Consider the following 18766-nt stretch of genomic DNA (forward strand, 5'->3'; position numbering starts at 1 on the left):
AGGTTAACATATATTTTGGCATGGATGAGATTTTCCATCTTTTTCTCAGGCCTGAGAAGTGAGAAGGGAGGGGAAACACAGATGACACAGAAGACAACGTTATTCCCAAGTGGATCCATGTTATATCCCGTTACGAATAGAGATTTTTTTTTTCTTTTATTATGGAAACAATTGTTGCGGACAATGGTTGTGAATGGTTCATTTGTAAAGCTAAATCAAACAAAAGAGTGGATACGAACTAAAAATCACCACCTGACTTGCAAAGAGGCGCTTTTATTTTTTCAAATATTTTTTCTAGCGTTAGAGTCTAAAAACCGCCGGTACAATGAGTGAAACATTGCACTATTTTGGCAAAAAGTGAGCCATATTAGAAAAGTAGCAGACCACTCCCGTCCTTCCGACGGTCCGAAACAAAGCTCGGACGAGCCAAACGGCGGCTTAAGATTCTAACGCGCAGTCGGCCCGCCTCCTGTCGTCCGGGAGACGAGAGGCACCCCTGCGGTGTCATCGGGTGCCCAAGTGTTTTAGTGACAGATTACAGGAAGCAGTGTTTATGCCTGACGATGGGGGCCGTAGAAAGCAGAAATGTCTTTTTGTGCCCCCTGGGCCCGGAATGTCCACTATCTCCAGGGGCCAATATCAGGTTCTCCTCTCATCATCCTCCGGTACACATTCCTGCGTAAGGTCAGGGGGAAATCGAGCCAAAAAAAAAAAAAGACAAATATCCCAAATGCGAATAAAAGCCGTATCGCTTTCCTTTTGCTTCAGTCACACTTTGTCACCTTCGCTTCTACTTTCACGAACGCGTTCACACATTGACCGGCGGTCATTCATCACATTCTCGCGACTGCTGGCCGCCCCTCGCGCTATCTCCCCGTGATTACTGAGTGATCGTCTGTGAATCCCAAAAGTCTTTGTCTCAAGGGAATCCCCTTCGATACGAAAAACCACAACGCAGGTGACACCTGCCCTTTCCTTTCCTTTCCTCCTCCGGATACTAGGAATAAACATACGCAAGCATTTCCCGCCCTGGCGTCTGGGAACATTTTGATTTTGAACAAGCCTCCGCTCCATTCTGCCGACCACCGTCGATACCTACGATTGCCGCAGGCTCGTTTGGGAAAACAATCCAATAACATAATTAGGCTAGAATGGAACTAGGCCACAAAGAAGTTCCTGTTTGTTGTGTACATTAGTTGGTGCGTTCATTTGTAAGAGGAACAGCGTATTCTGTTGCAGGCCCATGGTCATTCAGGCAGCCATGCGAGGACAGCGCGTGGCGGAAAGCGTATGCAAGTGCTGGAACCCGACTATCTGTCTTCTGGTCACCTTGCTTGGATCCCTTGTATTAGTGGCCGTCAGTGTGCTGTGGCGATTAGGTGAGTACGTGCCGGGCATTTTAGTAGGTGCGTGGGCCACGATATCAATTATGCCGCTCACACTTCCAGTAAACGCTAACGTCAACGGGTTCCAAGGCTTTCACTGTTAATTGCCGTCACGGGTTGTTCTGTTTGCTTGAGTTGAAAAAAGACAAAAAAAAAACAAAATAAAGAATAAAGATTTCTGAATTTGAATCTAAATGTGCTGTATTTTACTTTCAGGAGATGTCAAAATGAACAAACGTGCTGCTCCCTGTAAGTAACTTGATGCTTTTCTGTTTCTGTTAATGAACTCTTTCAGTGCTATGGATGAGAATTCTTCTCTTTTAAAATAGTGGTAAATATAGAAGAATTCTTGTCAATTACGTTTTTTATGGAGGATAGCTGACACCCTAGACTGGTGCTTTTCAAATATTAAGTTCATTGAGCGCTTTTGCGATACCAGTGACCATTTGATGGCAGTGTTTTCATACATACAACACAAGTATTTCATACTTGTAATTTCAAGTAAGATAATGATACCGCCCATGCTTGCATAGACATGGCACGCAATATTCTGTCGGCCTTGATTCCGACAACGCATGACAGTGAAAGAGTTAAAATAGAGAGTAGATATATGAAACAAAGAAGAATCTCGTAGCACTAAACAAGACACCTGCAGCCATGAAATTTGAATACTCTTGAGTAGCATAACGAGATGAGCAACAAACAAAAGGTCGAAACCTGTGAAATGACCTCGATCGGCTGTGATGTGAGAAATGAAGTCTTTGTGAGGTGTTGAAACCATAGAATAGTCTCCGGGCGTTATTTTGTTTTGGCAGACCCAGAAACATCTTTGCTAGAAGGGTAAAGCAAAAAAAAAAAAAAAAAAAACAAGATGTGGAAATGTTGGCTTAGTAATGAGCAGCTCCTCATTTTTTTTTTTTAATTGACAAAGTGACTTGAACTTGCTCATATTTTCACCGCCTAATTTCGCCTCGCGTTGTCTTTTTCAGCCAATGACATGCATTACCCTGTGAGGATGTTTTACCAAGGTAAGCGTGGACTAAACCTGCCATATGATCTCATGTTCCGAAACAAACTGGCCACATCCAGGCCATGACATCGTATTACAATACTGTCAATAACTGTTGACAGCTACGTTGAAAAAGACTATAGGAGGAGCCTTGGGCTTTCCAAACTAGGTCACACCATTTTACCGACCGCTTGCCAAGGATTCATGTACAGTAATATGTTGATTTATACCATGGGAAGAATACTACTTTTTTTCAGGAAGGCATCTCGTCCTGAAATTACAGTCGCGTTTGTCACGCACTGACACAATGACCGTTTTATTTGTTTCGACCCAATTCAGATCGTTTCACCCTATATATATATATATATATATATATATATATATATATATATATATATATATATATATATATATATATATATATATATATATATATATATATATATATATATATATATATATATATATATATATATATATATATATATATATAAATCTAATTCAATGTTTCTTGAATGCTCTGATAGAAAAAGTATATGCTTTTATTACTAAATTGCGGTGACTTTTGCAAAGCGCATGCCTTTCTTTTCTTAAATGTTCTAACTGATGAGCATTTTCAATAGTGACACAACTTTCCAGCAGGCAAGTGAGACATAAAACAGAAAAAGTTAGGAAGTGAAATCAGACCATTTCCAGCAGCACCCCATATGATCTCTCCATGGAAAATAGTAGCACGCAGATCACTTTGTTTTTTAATAAAGCAGAGTGACATCAGACAAGGAGTAGCTTGAAAGAATCGAAACCGGGCTTCGCGAGCTCGCCTTAGACATTTTACACAGTCGGAATAATCATCACGCATGACATAGAAAACCTAGAAGACCCGATGAACATCGTCGTCCTTTTATGTTCAAAGTGCGACTGGCAAAGGGGCCTAACAGGTGCGAGGGCCGCGTGGAAGTGTACCACAACGATTCCTGGGGCACGGTGTGTGACGACGACTGGGACATGTTGGATGCCCAAGTAGTGTGCAGACAGCTGGACTGCGGAGTGGCCGTGGCGATGGGCAGCAGCTCCCAGTACGAACACACCTCCATACCTATTGTCCTGGATAACGTCAACTGCATGGGAAGTGAAACAAACCTCGGTCACTGTGACAGTCTGGGCTGGGGCGTGCACAACTGTTATCACTCTGAGGATGTGTCGATCAGGTGTCGAGGTAATCTTTCATTTGGCATTCATCCCAAAGAATGCAATACCACCGTGCATTTCATTTCTTTATTTTGACTTCTTTTCGCTCTTAGAACCACTGGTAGTAGGACCCAAAACCTCAAGGGAGATTACAACTCCACCTCCATTGAACGCAACCTTAGGTGAGTCCTCCCTCCCTCCGTCGTACCGCACGTTCAACACCTCCCGGTGCTTTTTCATTGAGGGAACTACAGGGTGCAATTTCTGTAGCCCTCTTCGCACCCGCAAGAACGCTTCTGGTGCGCCCGGTAGCTTGACTTCAGCTTTCCGCTCAAGGAGCTCAAAGCTCATTTAAGAAACACTGAATGAAACCGATTTACATCCCGGTGATATGGACCAGAAGCCCGCTACAGTTGGTGCTCAGTCCCTGTATTATTTTTCTGAGATGGATAAAAATAGACGGATTTTGCTGCTCAATTCATAGTCCACAAATGGAATAGTATTTAGAATTAAGTGGTTAGATTGGTGCACAGTATACTTAACTGGAAAGAAGGCTTTGTAAATGCATCAATGTTATGCTTTCCATCTTCAGACGGCACCGTGCGTCTAGTGGATGGAAAGAACTCCTGCCAGGGCCGGGTGGAGATCCACTATCAGGGACGGTGGGGGACGGTTTGCGACGATGACTGGGATGTGAGGGAGGCTGAGGTCGTTTGCCGGCAGTTAGGGTGCGGCCAAGTTGTGGCAGCTCACACCAACTCCTACTTTGGTTTCACCACCGGCCATATTCTTCTGGACAATGTGAACTGCTTGGGCAATGAGGAGCAACTTTCTCACTGTGCAAATCTTGGTTGGAGCAACCACAACTGTGGCCATCATGAAGATGCTGGGATCACCTGCTCCGGTAAGTTAGCCAAAGATCTTGCATGTATCTATATGAAGCAGACATTTATCAGACTATAAAAGCAAACTTCTTGGAGCAACTTTGGGTATGTTTGAAGGACGTTTTGGAGGATGATCCAGCAAATTGTGCTTGACATCTAATGACTTTGGCAAATGACTCTTTTCTGTTGTCCACTCAGGTACAGGACCCTCTACGACTGTGCCGTCGGTTTACCCTTCCTCTGGAACTCAAGGGTCAACCCAGTCTACGTTAGAAACAGCAGGTATTCTATCTATGCCGAAATATATCCTTTTTTGAAACTGATTCAAAGATAGTGTACACGAAGCCGGGGTTCTTGCAAATGAAGGTCGAAGGTCACAAAAACTATAGGCTGTAGAGTTGCTAGCAGTGAGAGACTTCTCCCTCCTATTTCTTCGTCTCTGCTGGGAGACTTTCTTTTTTTAAATGCCTCTTTTTGAAGAAAAAAAGGGTGTTCATGATGTCAAAATGATCATTGCAACATTGGACAGTAAACTAGCTGACGCACAATTGGATTGGAACAGAATGGCTGCTTAGGAACCTGTTTTTTTTTTTACTTGAATAAAATAGATTGGAATATAATATTGTATAATGCTAGAGGGCCTTAAAGGGACAGTGTGTAGGATTTAGACGTTTTTTTTTAATTAAAAAGGAATCAATTAAATAATTATAAATTTCAAAAACTTGCAAACAAATGTGTTCTTAACGACCAACAGTATGTTATAAGTATAGTCGTAGGTCTAGGTATCATTAAATAATATTACATGGGCGGTGGCACTCCTCCAGAGGCTGCCATGTCTCCTATAACTACGGAAAGTGGTCAATGCAGCAATTCCCGCTGTCTGCAATGAAAAACGGTCTAAATCTTACACATTGTCCCTTTAACTGGTTCTACATAGAGTTCCAGCGTGCTCTAGCATCCTCTAGCCCCGGTAGATGCGCCATTCCTGCATCTGCTTGGTTGAAGATGAAGGTTGATTGCATATAGGCAAGCTTGCAACAGATTCTGGGTGTTTATACAATAACACAGTACGTCTTTCAATGAATCAGCGCACACAGCTGTAAACTTTTTTTTAACTGTACCCATATGCACCTTTGTCAGTTGACCAACAGGCGGAGCCATTTTTCCCCGAGGTTTTCTCTCACCGTGCCTCATATCACAGTGCCACTCAATGCGAAAATTCTCTTTGTATCCTTTTTTTTTTCTTCCAGTAACCGATGTTGATGTCACAGCTACAGAACTCGCAACAAGTGTTCACACCGCTGCTCAGACAAAGGGTATTTGTCTCGCTCCTCACACGACAAATGCTAAATTTGGAAAAGACAAAAAAAAAAAAAAAAAGTCTTCAAAAGTGTGATTATAAATGTGTCTTTCTGCTCAGCTCCTATGGCTATCCGTGTGGTGAACGGAGAAGGCAGCTGCCAGGGTCGCGTGGAAGTGCGGTACAATAATGTATGGGGCACTGTGTGTGACGATGGCTGGGACATGGACAATGCCGAAGTGGTCTGCCGGCAGCTTGGCTGCGGCATGGCTCTTGAAGCCAAATCGCTGGCCTTTTTCGGCTATGGTTTGGATCCCATCCTGCTGGACAACGTACAATGTAATGGTGAAGAAACACACCTCTCCTTGTGCCCCCATTCTGGCGTGGGTCAGCACAACTGCGGCCATCATGAGGATGCCGGAGTCATTTGTACATGTAAGGCTCCACGAGAATTCTTTGTCCTTACATGCGGTCACTTGTCCACAATAAGTCAATAAAATGACAAAGTACTGTGAATCGTGATGATTTCAGATAATACTTATACAAACGGCTATCAAGTAGTGCAGGTAAGCCTGAAATGATCAACATAACGATTTCCGAGAGGCCGTAAGTTGAATTGGAAATGGAGACACATTGGGTTTTGTTTCAAAATGAACATTTTTCTAATCAAACAATGAAATACACATGTAAACTCAATTACATATGGCAAACACATACTGTAATTGTCAATAGGGAAATTCAATATTTGCAGAGTACAGAGATGGATCAATATGGATAGATGGATATGTTAGACGGACAGAAAGAGACAGTGGATGTATGGATGGATGGACAGATAGATAAATAGGCAAGAGACGGATGGACAGATGGACAAATATAGCCATGGACAGCTAGATACTGAGAGACAGACAGAGATGAACGGATGGACGGACAAACGGATACAGACTAGACGAGACAAGCGCACGGAGCAGATTATGTCAGTACCGTGATCTAGGATGTTGCTTATGCTTTAAAAAATTGAAAACGCAAACAGATTATGTATGGCAAAGTTTCAGAGGCGAGAGTTCGTAACTTGAGGACTATCTGTACATTGTATTTAAACGGAATTCCATGTTGATGGAATTGACAGTTCAGTGACCTGTTAGAATCTTTTAACCAGGACGATATTTATAATAGCGTCATGTGGATGACACAAAGGTTGTTGTTTTTTTTCCTCAGTACCTATACCCTCCAATGTATTCGCTCGTGATCTTATATCAACTGATGACATGGCCACCAGTAACCCCAGCATGTCCACATCAACAACTGAAGGCAAGTGTACATTTCATTCAGATGGTACCATAAAGGAAAAGGGGTGTGTTTTTCCTTGGCCGTTGACGCTGTCACCGGCTATGAAGACGTTTTCCCTTTGTTTCTGTAGGAGCGCTGAGGCTGGTTGACGGTCAGCACGAATGCGAAGGTCGCTTGGAGCTGTACCTAAATTCTGAATGGGGCACAGTGTGCGACGATGCGTGGGACATCCCCGACGCCAAGGTGGTGTGCCGTCAGCTGGGCTGCGGGGAGGCCATCGCCGCGTGGGGGGAAGCGCACTTTGGCCAAGGGACAGGAACCATCCTATTGGACAATCTCAAGTGCAACGGCACAGAGGTCTCCCTGCAGAATTGCTCCCATATAGCCTGGGACGTGCACAACTGTGACCACACAGAAGATGCCGGCGTCACCTGCTCACTGTTGTGATTTGAAAGGAACCACACCTGCAGAATGGCTATAGGTGCACCACTGCTGGACTTGTGTACAATATGTGAATAACCGCTAAGGGAATATTCCGCTCCCATTGGAATTCGTGCCCAGTGATAATATACAGTACATGGAAGCCACCGATATGTAACGTCCAACATCTACTGTATTAAGCACTTTATAACTCAATAGGAGTTGCAATGGTATATACATGCTGGATTGATGCAGATTTTTCATTTTATGAAGAAAACTTGTATTAAGCCTGCCCTACTTTTGGCCTAAAACATGGACGCCGCAAATTTACACATTTTGGTTTGAAACTCGGGGCAAATATAACCATGCATGAATCGGCTTGTGAATATATTCTATCGCTCTCAACCTTGAAAAATAAATTATTAGACTTGTTTGGTGGTATCTCATACATGCATCTATCACAAAACAATTAAAAAAAGTTTGACAAAATAAATATTTTTAAATTATATTTTTCATGTTTCAATTACTTATGGTGATTGCAGTGTTGGAAACTGTCTATATGATTTCTTCACAACATTAATTGATTATCAGTACAGTCAAAATTGTTTAATCTAATTTTGCATTCAAAAACATGTCTGTCACTTGGATGTATGGACTGTCAGATGTTTGCATCTTCATTTAAGGCAACAGAAGACAAAAAAGATATAATATTTAACTTTGCAGACTGTGGTTAACATTAGAAGCCGAAAATGGTCAAAATCCTGCCAAAATCTTGACAATGTGCAAAGTAATTTTTTCAGTGTGATGCAATCATTAGGGGGACCTACTAGAATCAATTAATTATGGAATTATATTTGGCAATTTAAAAAATTCTTCCAGTCATCCCGTTACTGTATGGTTGTTCATTCTGTATTGATTAGATCATTGATCATATTACAATATAATAAACCTCAGCCTTTGCCATTCTGACATACTAAAATCAGGCAGTCCCCCCCACACACACACACAAATGAAAAAAAAAAACACAGAAAAACCCGAGTGTCTTATTTTTAATTCAGCATGTGTATTATTAAATCAGTGTTAAAACAGATGGTCAAAAATCAAAATAAAAAAGGACCAATACAATATTTGACGAAACGACTAATTTAGACAAAAAAGCTGACCCAAATATCGAGTCAGTCTTTTTTTCTAAACCTGTAATTGGGTTCTTCTCTTATCTTCTTATCTTTACTCAACAGTAGTTCATTTGACCCAACAAAACGCGTTTGTGGATTCAACCCAAAAGATTGTTTCTTTTTAATGAGCACTAAGCAAATGAACAAAAGAAGCCATCTAAAAAAAAAGAAAATAGTTGACTTTTGTATTTTGTGCATTATTTTACTTCCAGTGGTACTGACTAGGACCGTGCCAGCTCGGTGACGTAACTAGAGCAGGCCACGCCCAGGCGGGCGGTGACAAGGCCGAGGAAAGCGCTCGGAGTGGGAGGGGTGCTCCGAGTGGGAGGGGTGCCCCGTCCGCGGGCCGCAAGCAGTCAGACAGCAGGCAGCAGCTGCGGCGTGAGCACCACACAGCAAAAAAAGAAAACACATTCACAGCGACGCATTTGTTTGCTTTAAACGTCCGGCGCACATAACGACTGCAAGCTCAACATCCAACATGGTGGACCGCGAGCAACTGGTGCAGAAGGCCAGGCTGGCCGAGCAGGCTGAGAGATATGACGATATGGCAGCAGCCATGAAATCGGTGAGTAGCCCTTCTCGGGATTGACCTTTTTTTTGTGGTTATGCCTAATATAGTATGTCATTCCTTTTCTCCGTCCACGTACATGTGAGCTGCGCTCGTGCGCGTTAATGCACGCCCATGAAGCCCCAAGGCAGCGAGCGCAAGGTGTCTTTCCCCATGCGAGACTCACAGCAAATTGCTGTATGAAAATTAGGATTAAAAATGTCCGTTTTGATAAGAAAATCCCCGGGAGGCTTATTGCACGCGGATACGTTCCGAATCGGACGAGATTCTTTGAATTGGGGGTTGCAAGGCCCGTGGAGCCCATGTTGGCATGATAGTCATGTCATGATGTTACAGCGAGAACGTCGCGATATGCTTTGGCTCATTTGGGGACCGATCGTACATTTGGAAGTATTAATAGTGCGGCTAGCGGGCTGCGGTCGGGAGAATGCGGACAGCTTGATCTTGGGCGGTGCCTTTCGGCCGGACTCCCTTTTTACGGTCTGTGTGCGTGGTGGTGTAGGCAGCGCCCCCCACCACACACACACACACACACACACACAAACACACACAGTCACACACTCAAGCCATCGCCACCCAGCAGCGACAGGATGAATCGGCGTCAATGCCATGTTTTACAACGACAGTTTATCGAATATTGTTTTTTGGGGGGTGTTTATTCGCCGAAAGCGAACCCGCGATGGTTTCCGTTTAAACGATGCTCAGTTAATTTGCATCGATCGAATATGATAAAGCACTTTTTCACGACACGTTCTCTTCAGCGGTGCGCGTTTGACGCATTAGGAAAAGCAATATTTGTCTCAAGGTTGATCCCAATCGATTCTAGCGCAGATGCCGCGCGCAAGATAAGCGCCCCTTTTTGTAGACGTGGGTGTCGGTGGACGCGCAGATATTTTTTTCCTTTCTTTCCTCCAGCTCTCTTAATTGTCATATTGCAGCAAAACGGTCGAGCTGTCGCATGATGGAAGGCGCAGCTGCACGAATCGATGTCATGCATGGCAGGCGCATTTTGGTGCACCCTCGGTCCCGCAGCCATCCGGCAGGTCCGCACAGAGGCGTGCCGCAGCATCTGCCAAGATGCAGCACGGGCCCACCCGTAGTGCACCATTTCACCGCATACTATCTGGACTACTAGCTACTGTACTTGACAAGCTGCTCCTACTGACAGCTCCGCAGTCATGCTTCATTAGTCCAGCAGACAGAAGACTACCTCATTGCCATTGCGCAATCTAAAAATGCAATCCTACTGCAAACCTGCGGGCACAACCACCTATGATCATTTATGGATGGATGCGAGATCGCAAATGCGCGTTCTGTTCCCACGCATTGCGTTATATGTGCCTTCATACCAGACGTCAGCATGAAAGGTCTTGGTATATACAGTATGTTCATTCTCGGCACCGGGGACCGTGGCTCCACCCCGTGCCGTTTATGCAGAGTCAGAGGGAAAGCTGCCAGTCACCCTGCCCGTGCCTTCTCTGCAGCGCTGGGCACAAGGGGCGTGTCTGCACTCTGCAGCCTCACCCATCATTTAAAGTGGGGAATCCCTTGCCGCCGTACGCGTGGCGATCGGCTTGACTGAAAACAAAAACGAATCAGAGATGCGGTAACCGACTCCATCTCTGCTCACACACATATAAGGTTTACTTTGAAGTTGGCCTTTTCACAGTGTTTCCAGCGTGTTTTACGGTCATGCGTTAACATTTCTTGCTTTGATTGCCTAAACATTTTTTCCTGATGTGTACACTTGTGCACACTCTCTCATGCTAACAAGAAATGACACGAACAAACTCCCAGGATGGTGCTGGGAATCTTTGAGAGAATAAGAGGGGGGGTGGAAATAGCAGATGAAGAGGCAGGTGGGCAGGTAACAAAAAGACATGCGATTACTTATAAGCTGGGGAAGGATAAGGCTGAGATGACCTTATCAAATAATGGAATCAGGAGGTCAAAATGAAACTAGGCATAAAAGTCAAGACAGACACACGGGATCATAAAGAAAACCATAAATCCACCAAGCACACCCTCAAACCAAACAAAGTTCAAAAGAAATTCAAAAGTCCACAAGGAATCAATAGCAGCATTCATAACTGGAGTCACCTATAAACAATACAATAAAAAGTACGGTACAAAGATGGGAGGGTGCCATCCGTGTTCGATTGTATAAACTTTGGAACTACGTATAATATCTGAAGGCCAGGGATGTCTAAAGTCGGTCTTCGATGGCCGGTATCTTGGATGTTTTCCAGGTTTCACCTGATTCAAATGATCGGCTCATCAGCCTAATAACCATCCTGATCATTTAAATCGGGTGTGTCGATGAAAAAAAACATGCAGGCCCTCATTTTAAATCTCTTCTCTCATCACTTAATGCTCGACAAGTTATCTTGGATCTGTCTGTTTCTACATTCCCTTTTTTTCCCAACTCTACTTTATGCTGATTTTATCACTGTGTTATTATTATATTTGTGCGTGATAACTTGTTTTGCGTTTTAGTAATCGTGCAGCACTTGGTTCAGCCCTTTGAGGTTGTTATTAAATGTGCTTTATAAATAAACTTGACTTGACCCTCGAGGATCGAGTTTGAACACTTCTGGTCTAGGCGTATTTTATTCAGAAACTTGTGACACAATGTAGCAATAAGTTAGTTCATCTTCCAATTCATTTGATCCTTATTTGAAAAGCATTGTTCTTGGTTGGCGTGATAGACGTTAACGACTAATTATTTTCAAATCACATTCAATCACCAATTCTTGGCGCTAACTAACAACTTAAATATGCTGACATTGATAAAGGGCACCTGTTGCCAGTGTTTACCGGTGGCTTGGCCTCTCTTATCGCTGCGCTTAGCATAAATTTGCTAGCAGTGCTTGAGTGCTCCATATAGGCAGTAATGTGCTGTTTCAGCCGGCAAATCACTCCCCAAGACCAAAATTGATCGGAAGACATTTGTCTATTGTTTCTGGAGAGGACATTAGTGTGTTGCTAAGCAACATTTAAATTGGGATAAAGAAAGAAGTGATCATCAAAAACTTTTAAAAGTTGGTCATTCATAATTGGAAACGGTGTTTGTTTTTCCACCAAGAAATAAATGTATAGATATTTATATATATATATATATATATATATATATATATACTGTATATATATATATATATATATATATATATATATATATATATATATATATATATATATATATATATATATATATATATATATATTTTTTTTTTTTTTTTTAAACAGATTTTTTTGTTGGATATTACTGAAAAGCCGCGACCTTATTGCGAACACACTTGACCCATTACTTTTGCAATGGCAAACCTGTCTTTTTCTTGTTTTTTATTAGCAGCAGCACGATCATAACTGGATAGTGTCTGACGCTTGTCCTCCCCCTCTTATTAGCGCTTTGTAGCTAAAGCAACAATCCCTATTCACAGCGCCAGTGACGTCAGGTAGTCCAGTGCGCCATTGTGCTCTGCTGCCTGAAAAGAGGGTCAGCAGGGGGCTTGTCACATCAGCTTAGGCGAGCCTCCAGACTTGGAGCAAATGAGCAAGGAAGGCCAGAGAAGAAATAGGGAGCTGGGAGACTTTTATACGCATCCAAACCTGGCTAAATGAAACGTGAGATAGTGCCGGTTGACTTCCGACGTTGGCTTCACACGCTCTCGTTTTTTTGCTGTGCCCAGTGCGCGCTAATGACCAGAGAGAGCTGTCAAAGCGGAAGCTATTGATTGCGGCCATATGTTTGAAGGTTGGGCTGCTGTTCGTAAGCGCGAGTCACGAGAGCGCAGCCGCCATCGACGAGCATTATGTGCAGACACGGCGCTATTGTCATGGCGGCACCGTGGCTTCCGTCAGGGCTTTCTGCTCACCCGGCAGCCTTGGACACAAAGATAGCCACGTTGTTTTCCTGACCCTGGTCATTTCTTTGCCAACAATTACTACCTACAATACACGAATCGGTCGTTTAGTGGAAATGATGCACAGGGCAGTATACAAGCACAGGCAGTGATGCGCTATGGGGGTTGGGTGGCTTTCCTATGTGCTTGGAAGTGAGCGCATTATGCAATTGATGTCACTTTCTTTTTTTCCCCTGCCTTATACACTTCCAGATTCAGAGGTCATTTCATATATGGATGCAGTAAAGTGTACATTTTGTTTGGGAAAATGAGCTAAACGTAGCAGCTGTACTCCAAACATTACAGGACAGACTGTGCTCTACCTCACGTGTCAGCAACCCGCTTGTCGCTAGAGCTGAATGTGGCTCTTTAGCGCCACCCTAGTGGCTCCCTGGAGCCATAATGTAAGAAAATGGAAATAGATACATATTCTTTACAAACCCGACACAAACATTCTTGATTCTTAATGTTTTCCAATGCTGTAAAGCGGAAAAGAATTCAAATGAAAATTCAACATTGTACACCTTTGTTTCAGCTCGGCATGGTTGCCCAAAATGAAAAATGGTGGGTGTTCAATATGGGCCATGGATCCCAAATGGAAAAAGAGAAACACAGCTGAGGCCAACAGTGGATTCAACAGTCCTAGGACTGAATCATTTGTCTTCATTGCCAATGAGTAATTTGAGATTTTGGTCTGTCTATATATGGATTGCCACATGATATTATATTTTTTTCAGGTTTAAGGATGGTGTTCCATTTTGTTTTGATTTCTTTATGGCTCTTCAACATTTTGGGCTTCCAATCCCGGGTCTAGCCTGTGTTTTATGTAACGCCATATCAAAGTTAACAATAGTTGACTCATTACAGGATGAAGCTGTCATTCCAAGTAAATGTTTAACTTAAAAGGAACTCAATCTGAAAAGCTTTTTGATAGATTAACGCCTGTTTTGCTGTCGCTGAGATCCGACTATGGTAACATGCAAGTAGTTCAGGTCACAATTTTATGAAACATTCAGAAGAACCTGAAAACAGATTTACCCCTCTACACACTATCATCATGTCAAGATTCAGATTGATGTCATTTCCGCTTCTTTTTACCGTCAAGAAAACACATTACAGTGTATTCACTCAACACAGTTAATAAAGCAGTCTGTTTCCCCTGTGGTTCTGTACTACGCACTGCGTCATTTTCCCCACAGCGACATAAAATAATGTGAAAACACTGCAGATAAAATTCATGTATTCAATTTTGGCTCACAGAGCGAATGGCAACGTAAAATGGCCGCCACGTCACTGGCATCACTTCTTGCTACGGCAGCTGACGTTCTTCACATTTTGCCTTTGAGTTAGCCCACCATTTTGTTGGATCTCCACCACTGAAAGGTGAACATGACAAGCGGTCACTTGTACTGTATAAGCGCATTGTAAGGTATAAAAGGGGAATTGCTTTATTTGCAGGGATTCCCACCCACACTGCTACAGCTTTTTCCAACCCAACATCCATGTCAGCATCCTTACCACTAGAGATTATAACGCTGATAAGATTTTGCAGTTGCTATGGAAACAGGCGCTTGTACCATTAGATTAGCTTTTGCTCCGAGCTTTCGCTCTGTTACAGGTAACCTGACTGCAAAGCACAGCTCGATTAATTCAAGACAATCCCGTTCCCATTTTAGCAAGGACTTCAGTTATATTTTACATACACGCTTCGTGCGTCCAAAGAGAACATCCGATTGACACATCTGAATGCTCAGGTTGACGGTGGTACACCTCAAGGACTTGTTTAGCTCGCCTATTAAAGATCGGCTTCATTTTCTGAACAAGAATTAGCGGTCTCGACGATGACATCTAGCCACTCACTCACTGCCGTTGACGGAAATAGACATCAAAGATCCATTTTTGCGCGAAAGGCAAAGTGAGCGCCTCCCCTTCCCACTCTGGTTTGCTCATGGAACAGAATTTGTGGCTGAAAAAAGTAACAACAGGCTTTAGACTCTGAAAAGGTCTGTAAAGATTCCTCTGTCGCCCAGTCCCAGTGGGGTATAAAGGATTAAATCCCTTAGACAGACACAGGCCTGACAAAACACTACAAAACAAGCTTTGAGCGATGACGACACCCAATCGGCATTCATCTCAGACTACTGAAGGTGTGGCTTCCGCTTCTAGATGGCACACCGCTGTTTTTGTCAGCGGTCAGTAGGGCTAAAACAAATCGGAGTCATTTGAGTAGTCCGCTTCAAAAAAATGCCCGGGGAATTTTTTTCTTGTCCCAAATTGTTAATGCGCTGCATAACAGTAAAATACGCTGGAAATGCTGTGAGAAGGCCGACTTTTAGCAATTTTTTTTTTCAATAAATATATAAAGCCTTGGTATCCTTTTACCTTGAACTTGTTCTTGACTAGTCTTTTTACAACAACTGTTGCTCCCGACTCCGAATACAAACAAGGCAACGTTGTCCCGAAATCACGTTCAATCACCACTTCAGAGTGCTAAGAAAGGACTTAATTACACTGAAATTGTTTACATACACCATCTGTTTCAAGTGTTCATTGCTAGCTAGAAGAACTTGAGTGCTCCGTCTAGGCTGGCGAGATCAACGTAAGTGACTCTGCAACCCTTTGATGCTGATAGTCTGACACAGTTGCTTTTCCCACTGATCAGTTTTCAATGTATGTACCATGACCACTCAAATTTTTCATTTCAGCCAGCAAATCCGTCTCATAAACCAAAAATCAAGAGAAATTTGGAGGAGGAGGAAGAAAATAGTGTGCTGCTGATATTTAAATTTTTTTATCCAAATGCAATGTTCCCTCATTTTTCAGGGGAAATCGGGACCTGAGAGCCCCCACGATGTGTGAATTACAAGAAGTAAAATCAAGTAAAAGTGCCTTCATTTGCAGCTGAACAAGATCGAGTATTAACAGGCCGTTAGACTGCTTCAGATGCATGGGAGTGTCATTTCATTAGGTCGGCTTGGTGCCGCTGTAAATTGAAAATGCTTGGAATAGGAATTGTATATCAATGTGAAGGCAAACATCGTAAGAAAAGGGTAAAGCGCGCCAATGAACCGTTGCATTGATTTTTGTCCGTCAGGTGACGGAGCTGAACGAGGCCCTTTCCAACGAAGAGAGGAACCTGCTCTCGGTGGCCTACAAGAACGTGGTGGGAGCGAGGCGCTCATCCTGGCGCGTCATCTCCAGCATCGAGCAGAAGACGTCGGCCGACGGCAACGAGAAGAAGATCGAGATGGTCCGAGCCTACCGGGAAAAAATCGAGAAGGAGCTGGAGACGGTTTGCCAGGACGTGCTCAACCTCCTGGACAACTTCCTGATCAAGAACTGCAACGAGACGCAGCACGAGAGCAAGGTATTCTACCTGAAGATGAAGGGCGACTACTACCGCTACCTGGCCGAGGTGGCCACCGGCGAGAAGCGGGCCGCGGTGGTGGAATCCTCCGAGAAGTCGTACAGCGAGGCCCACGAGATCAGCAAGGAGCACATGCAGCCCACCCACCCCATCCGTCTGGGCTTGGCTCTCAACTACTCCGTCTTCTACTACGAGATCCAAAACGCGCCGGAGCAAGCGTGCCACCTGGCTAAGACGGCCTTCGACGACGCCATCGCCGAGCTGGACACCCTCAACGAGGACTCCTACAAAGACTCCACGCTCATCATGCAGCTGCTACGAGACAACTTGACGCTGTGGACAAGCGACCAGCAGGACGACGAGGGAGGCGAGGGCAACAACTAAAGAAGGGCCCGCAAACCTCATTCTGCCAAAACACCGCAACAGTCGCGCTCACAAATGACAAATTTACATCATACCGAAAAAGTTAGAAAATTAAGATCAACGGCGGGTGGGGGGCAGGAGGCGGAACATCTGCAGCCAACGCGGCTGCAGCTCTTTATTTTTCCACAGTCTAAAAGAAGTGAAATCGCTAGGAGAAAAGATGACCTTAGCATGAGGTAGAACCTACACTTATTCCTAAATAAATCGAACGAGAACGAATCCCCCTTCTCGGGAGCCTCTGCGGCATTTGCTAGAATAACCACCCAGAAGCGAGCGGCGTGTCTTTGGCGCCGCTGTTAAGACGGCTTCATTGGCAAATGACGCCGAGGCCTTTCCCCTGTTGCGTCGCGCGAGGGGCGTGAGAATCGGGGGGTGGGGGGGAATGAAAAAAAACAATCTAAATAAATCGCCGTACGGGAAACAGGGAATATTTCGGAAACCTCGAATGTCACGGCCTTGCTTTCGGTGAGATGGCGAGATGACAAATGCGGCTTTTAGGGGCGTCTACACACATGCGTCATGACGTGACATCTTTAGTTGCGGCGCACCACGGTCGTTGAGCGAAAAGCAGGTTTTTGTCTCCGTCGTTGACGGATAACTTGGAGAGAGGGGAAAAAAAAAATAATGATTCAAGTGTTCTTTTGTTTTGCTTTGTGTCAGATGTGCGTCCGGCTAAGTCACGCAGTCATACTGTAACTAAATATAGAAGTTCATCAAGTAAACTTAGTGCAGCTTGTCCCTATCATGTGCTGATGTGCTTTATTGAATAAATTAACTGTTTTTGGACACCTAATCCGTAGTGTCAGTATTGTCGTCACTCTGATAACCTCGAATGACTCCTGACGTTTTGGAGTAAATATACACAGAAGTCACATAGCAAAATGACATGTGGAGTTTGAACGATGGCCAGGCAAGACACGGTTCCACTCTTACTCTAAGGTCCGAAAGGGCTTCTGGAACCACAAAGCTCAAGTATCCATGTTAGCCGAAGGCTCCTTCTGGGCTTGGCGGATTCACTTTATCTGCCCTTTCTTTTTGCCTATGACAGTATTTTGTTTCTTCGGCATAAGATGACAACCGCTCCGGGATTCTCCACATTACAGTATTGTGCATGCTGGTGATGTATTTATAGAGTAGCTTCGATTTATTAACTTATACTGTAGATGTTATGTATTCATAGGATATTGGAAAATTCTAGACCTTATTTCAGATGATTTTCTATTTATTTCTTTTGATCGCGATTGTTAGCCAGACTTTATTTTGAAATGTGTTTTCTTTACTCCGTTTGCTGAAGTGCGCTATACCAAAACAGTCATTGTTACCAATAAAGTGATCTGCTACAGTCATTTCTATGGTGACATGCAATTCTTGGTAGATACGAGAAGATGCGAGTGACGGGTTGTGACATTTGACGGGGGGGGGGGGGGGGGCGTACATGGCACTCTAAGGCGCACCGGATCATAAGACGCGCCTCCATCGACTGGCCTATTTTCAAATTGTTTTCACCTATAGGCACGCTGCATTATAAGGCGCATCGTATAGAAGCTACAGTAGTGGCTGGGGTTGCGTTATGCATCCACTAGATGGAGCTGCGATAAGTCAGTCAAACCTTTCGATCAGAAATTAAGAATAAAGATGATTTGTGGAAAGCACTGTATTAAAGAATGGGGACAAATACCCTAATGACCAATCATGACTCATAAGCGGAACCATTTTCAGTCATGTGATTTGAAAAAAAAAAAAAACCCATCAAATTAACTCAAATCAACCCCAAAGACATCATTTTATGTTTATATGAGTCCAGACATTCAGTCCCAGGTACTTATTCTTCCTTTTTTTTTAATATTTAAGTGTC

The 18766-nt window shown here is 43.6% G+C and overlaps 2 protein-coding genes across 2 annotated transcripts; both read left to right on the forward strand.

Moving 5' to 3' along the window:
- The first annotated feature begins 1223 nt into the window (after positions 1 to 1223).
- On the forward strand, positions 1224 to 7915 carry ssc4d (scavenger receptor cysteine rich family member with 4 domains). The gene is made up of 11 exons (XM_088440559.1): positions 1224 to 1379; positions 1602 to 1634; positions 2375 to 2413; positions 3308 to 3610; positions 3696 to 3764; positions 4175 to 4486; positions 4665 to 4748; positions 5717 to 5782; positions 5887 to 6201; positions 6982 to 7074; positions 7184 to 7915. The coding sequence occupies exons 1-11, from the start codon at positions 1244 to 1246 to the stop codon at positions 7498 to 7500; spliced, it is 1767 nt and encodes a 588-aa protein (XP_088296685.1). The 5' UTR covers positions 1224 to 1243; the 3' UTR covers positions 7501 to 7915.
- Positions 7916 to 8966: 1051 nt separating this feature from the next.
- ywhag1 (3-monooxygenase/tryptophan 5-monooxygenase activation protein, gamma polypeptide 1) lies at positions 8967 to 18257 on the forward strand. Its single transcript, XM_088440051.1, has 2 exons — positions 8967 to 9216; positions 16216 to 18257. Exons 1-2 carry the CDS (start codon positions 9130 to 9132, stop codon positions 16870 to 16872), a joined length of 744 nt encoding a protein of 247 aa, XP_088296177.1. The 5' UTR covers positions 8967 to 9129; the 3' UTR covers positions 16873 to 18257.
- The last annotated feature ends 509 nt before the right edge of the window (positions 18258 to 18766 follow it).

Source organism: Hippichthys cyanospilos, chromosome 18 (genome assembly GCF_059441005.1).
Source record: "Hippichthys cyanospilos isolate Australia breed blue-spotted pipefish chromosome 18, RoL_Hcya_1.0, whole genome shotgun sequence".
NCBI classification, from domain to species: Eukaryota; Metazoa; Chordata; class Actinopteri; order Syngnathiformes; family Syngnathidae; genus Hippichthys; species Hippichthys cyanospilos.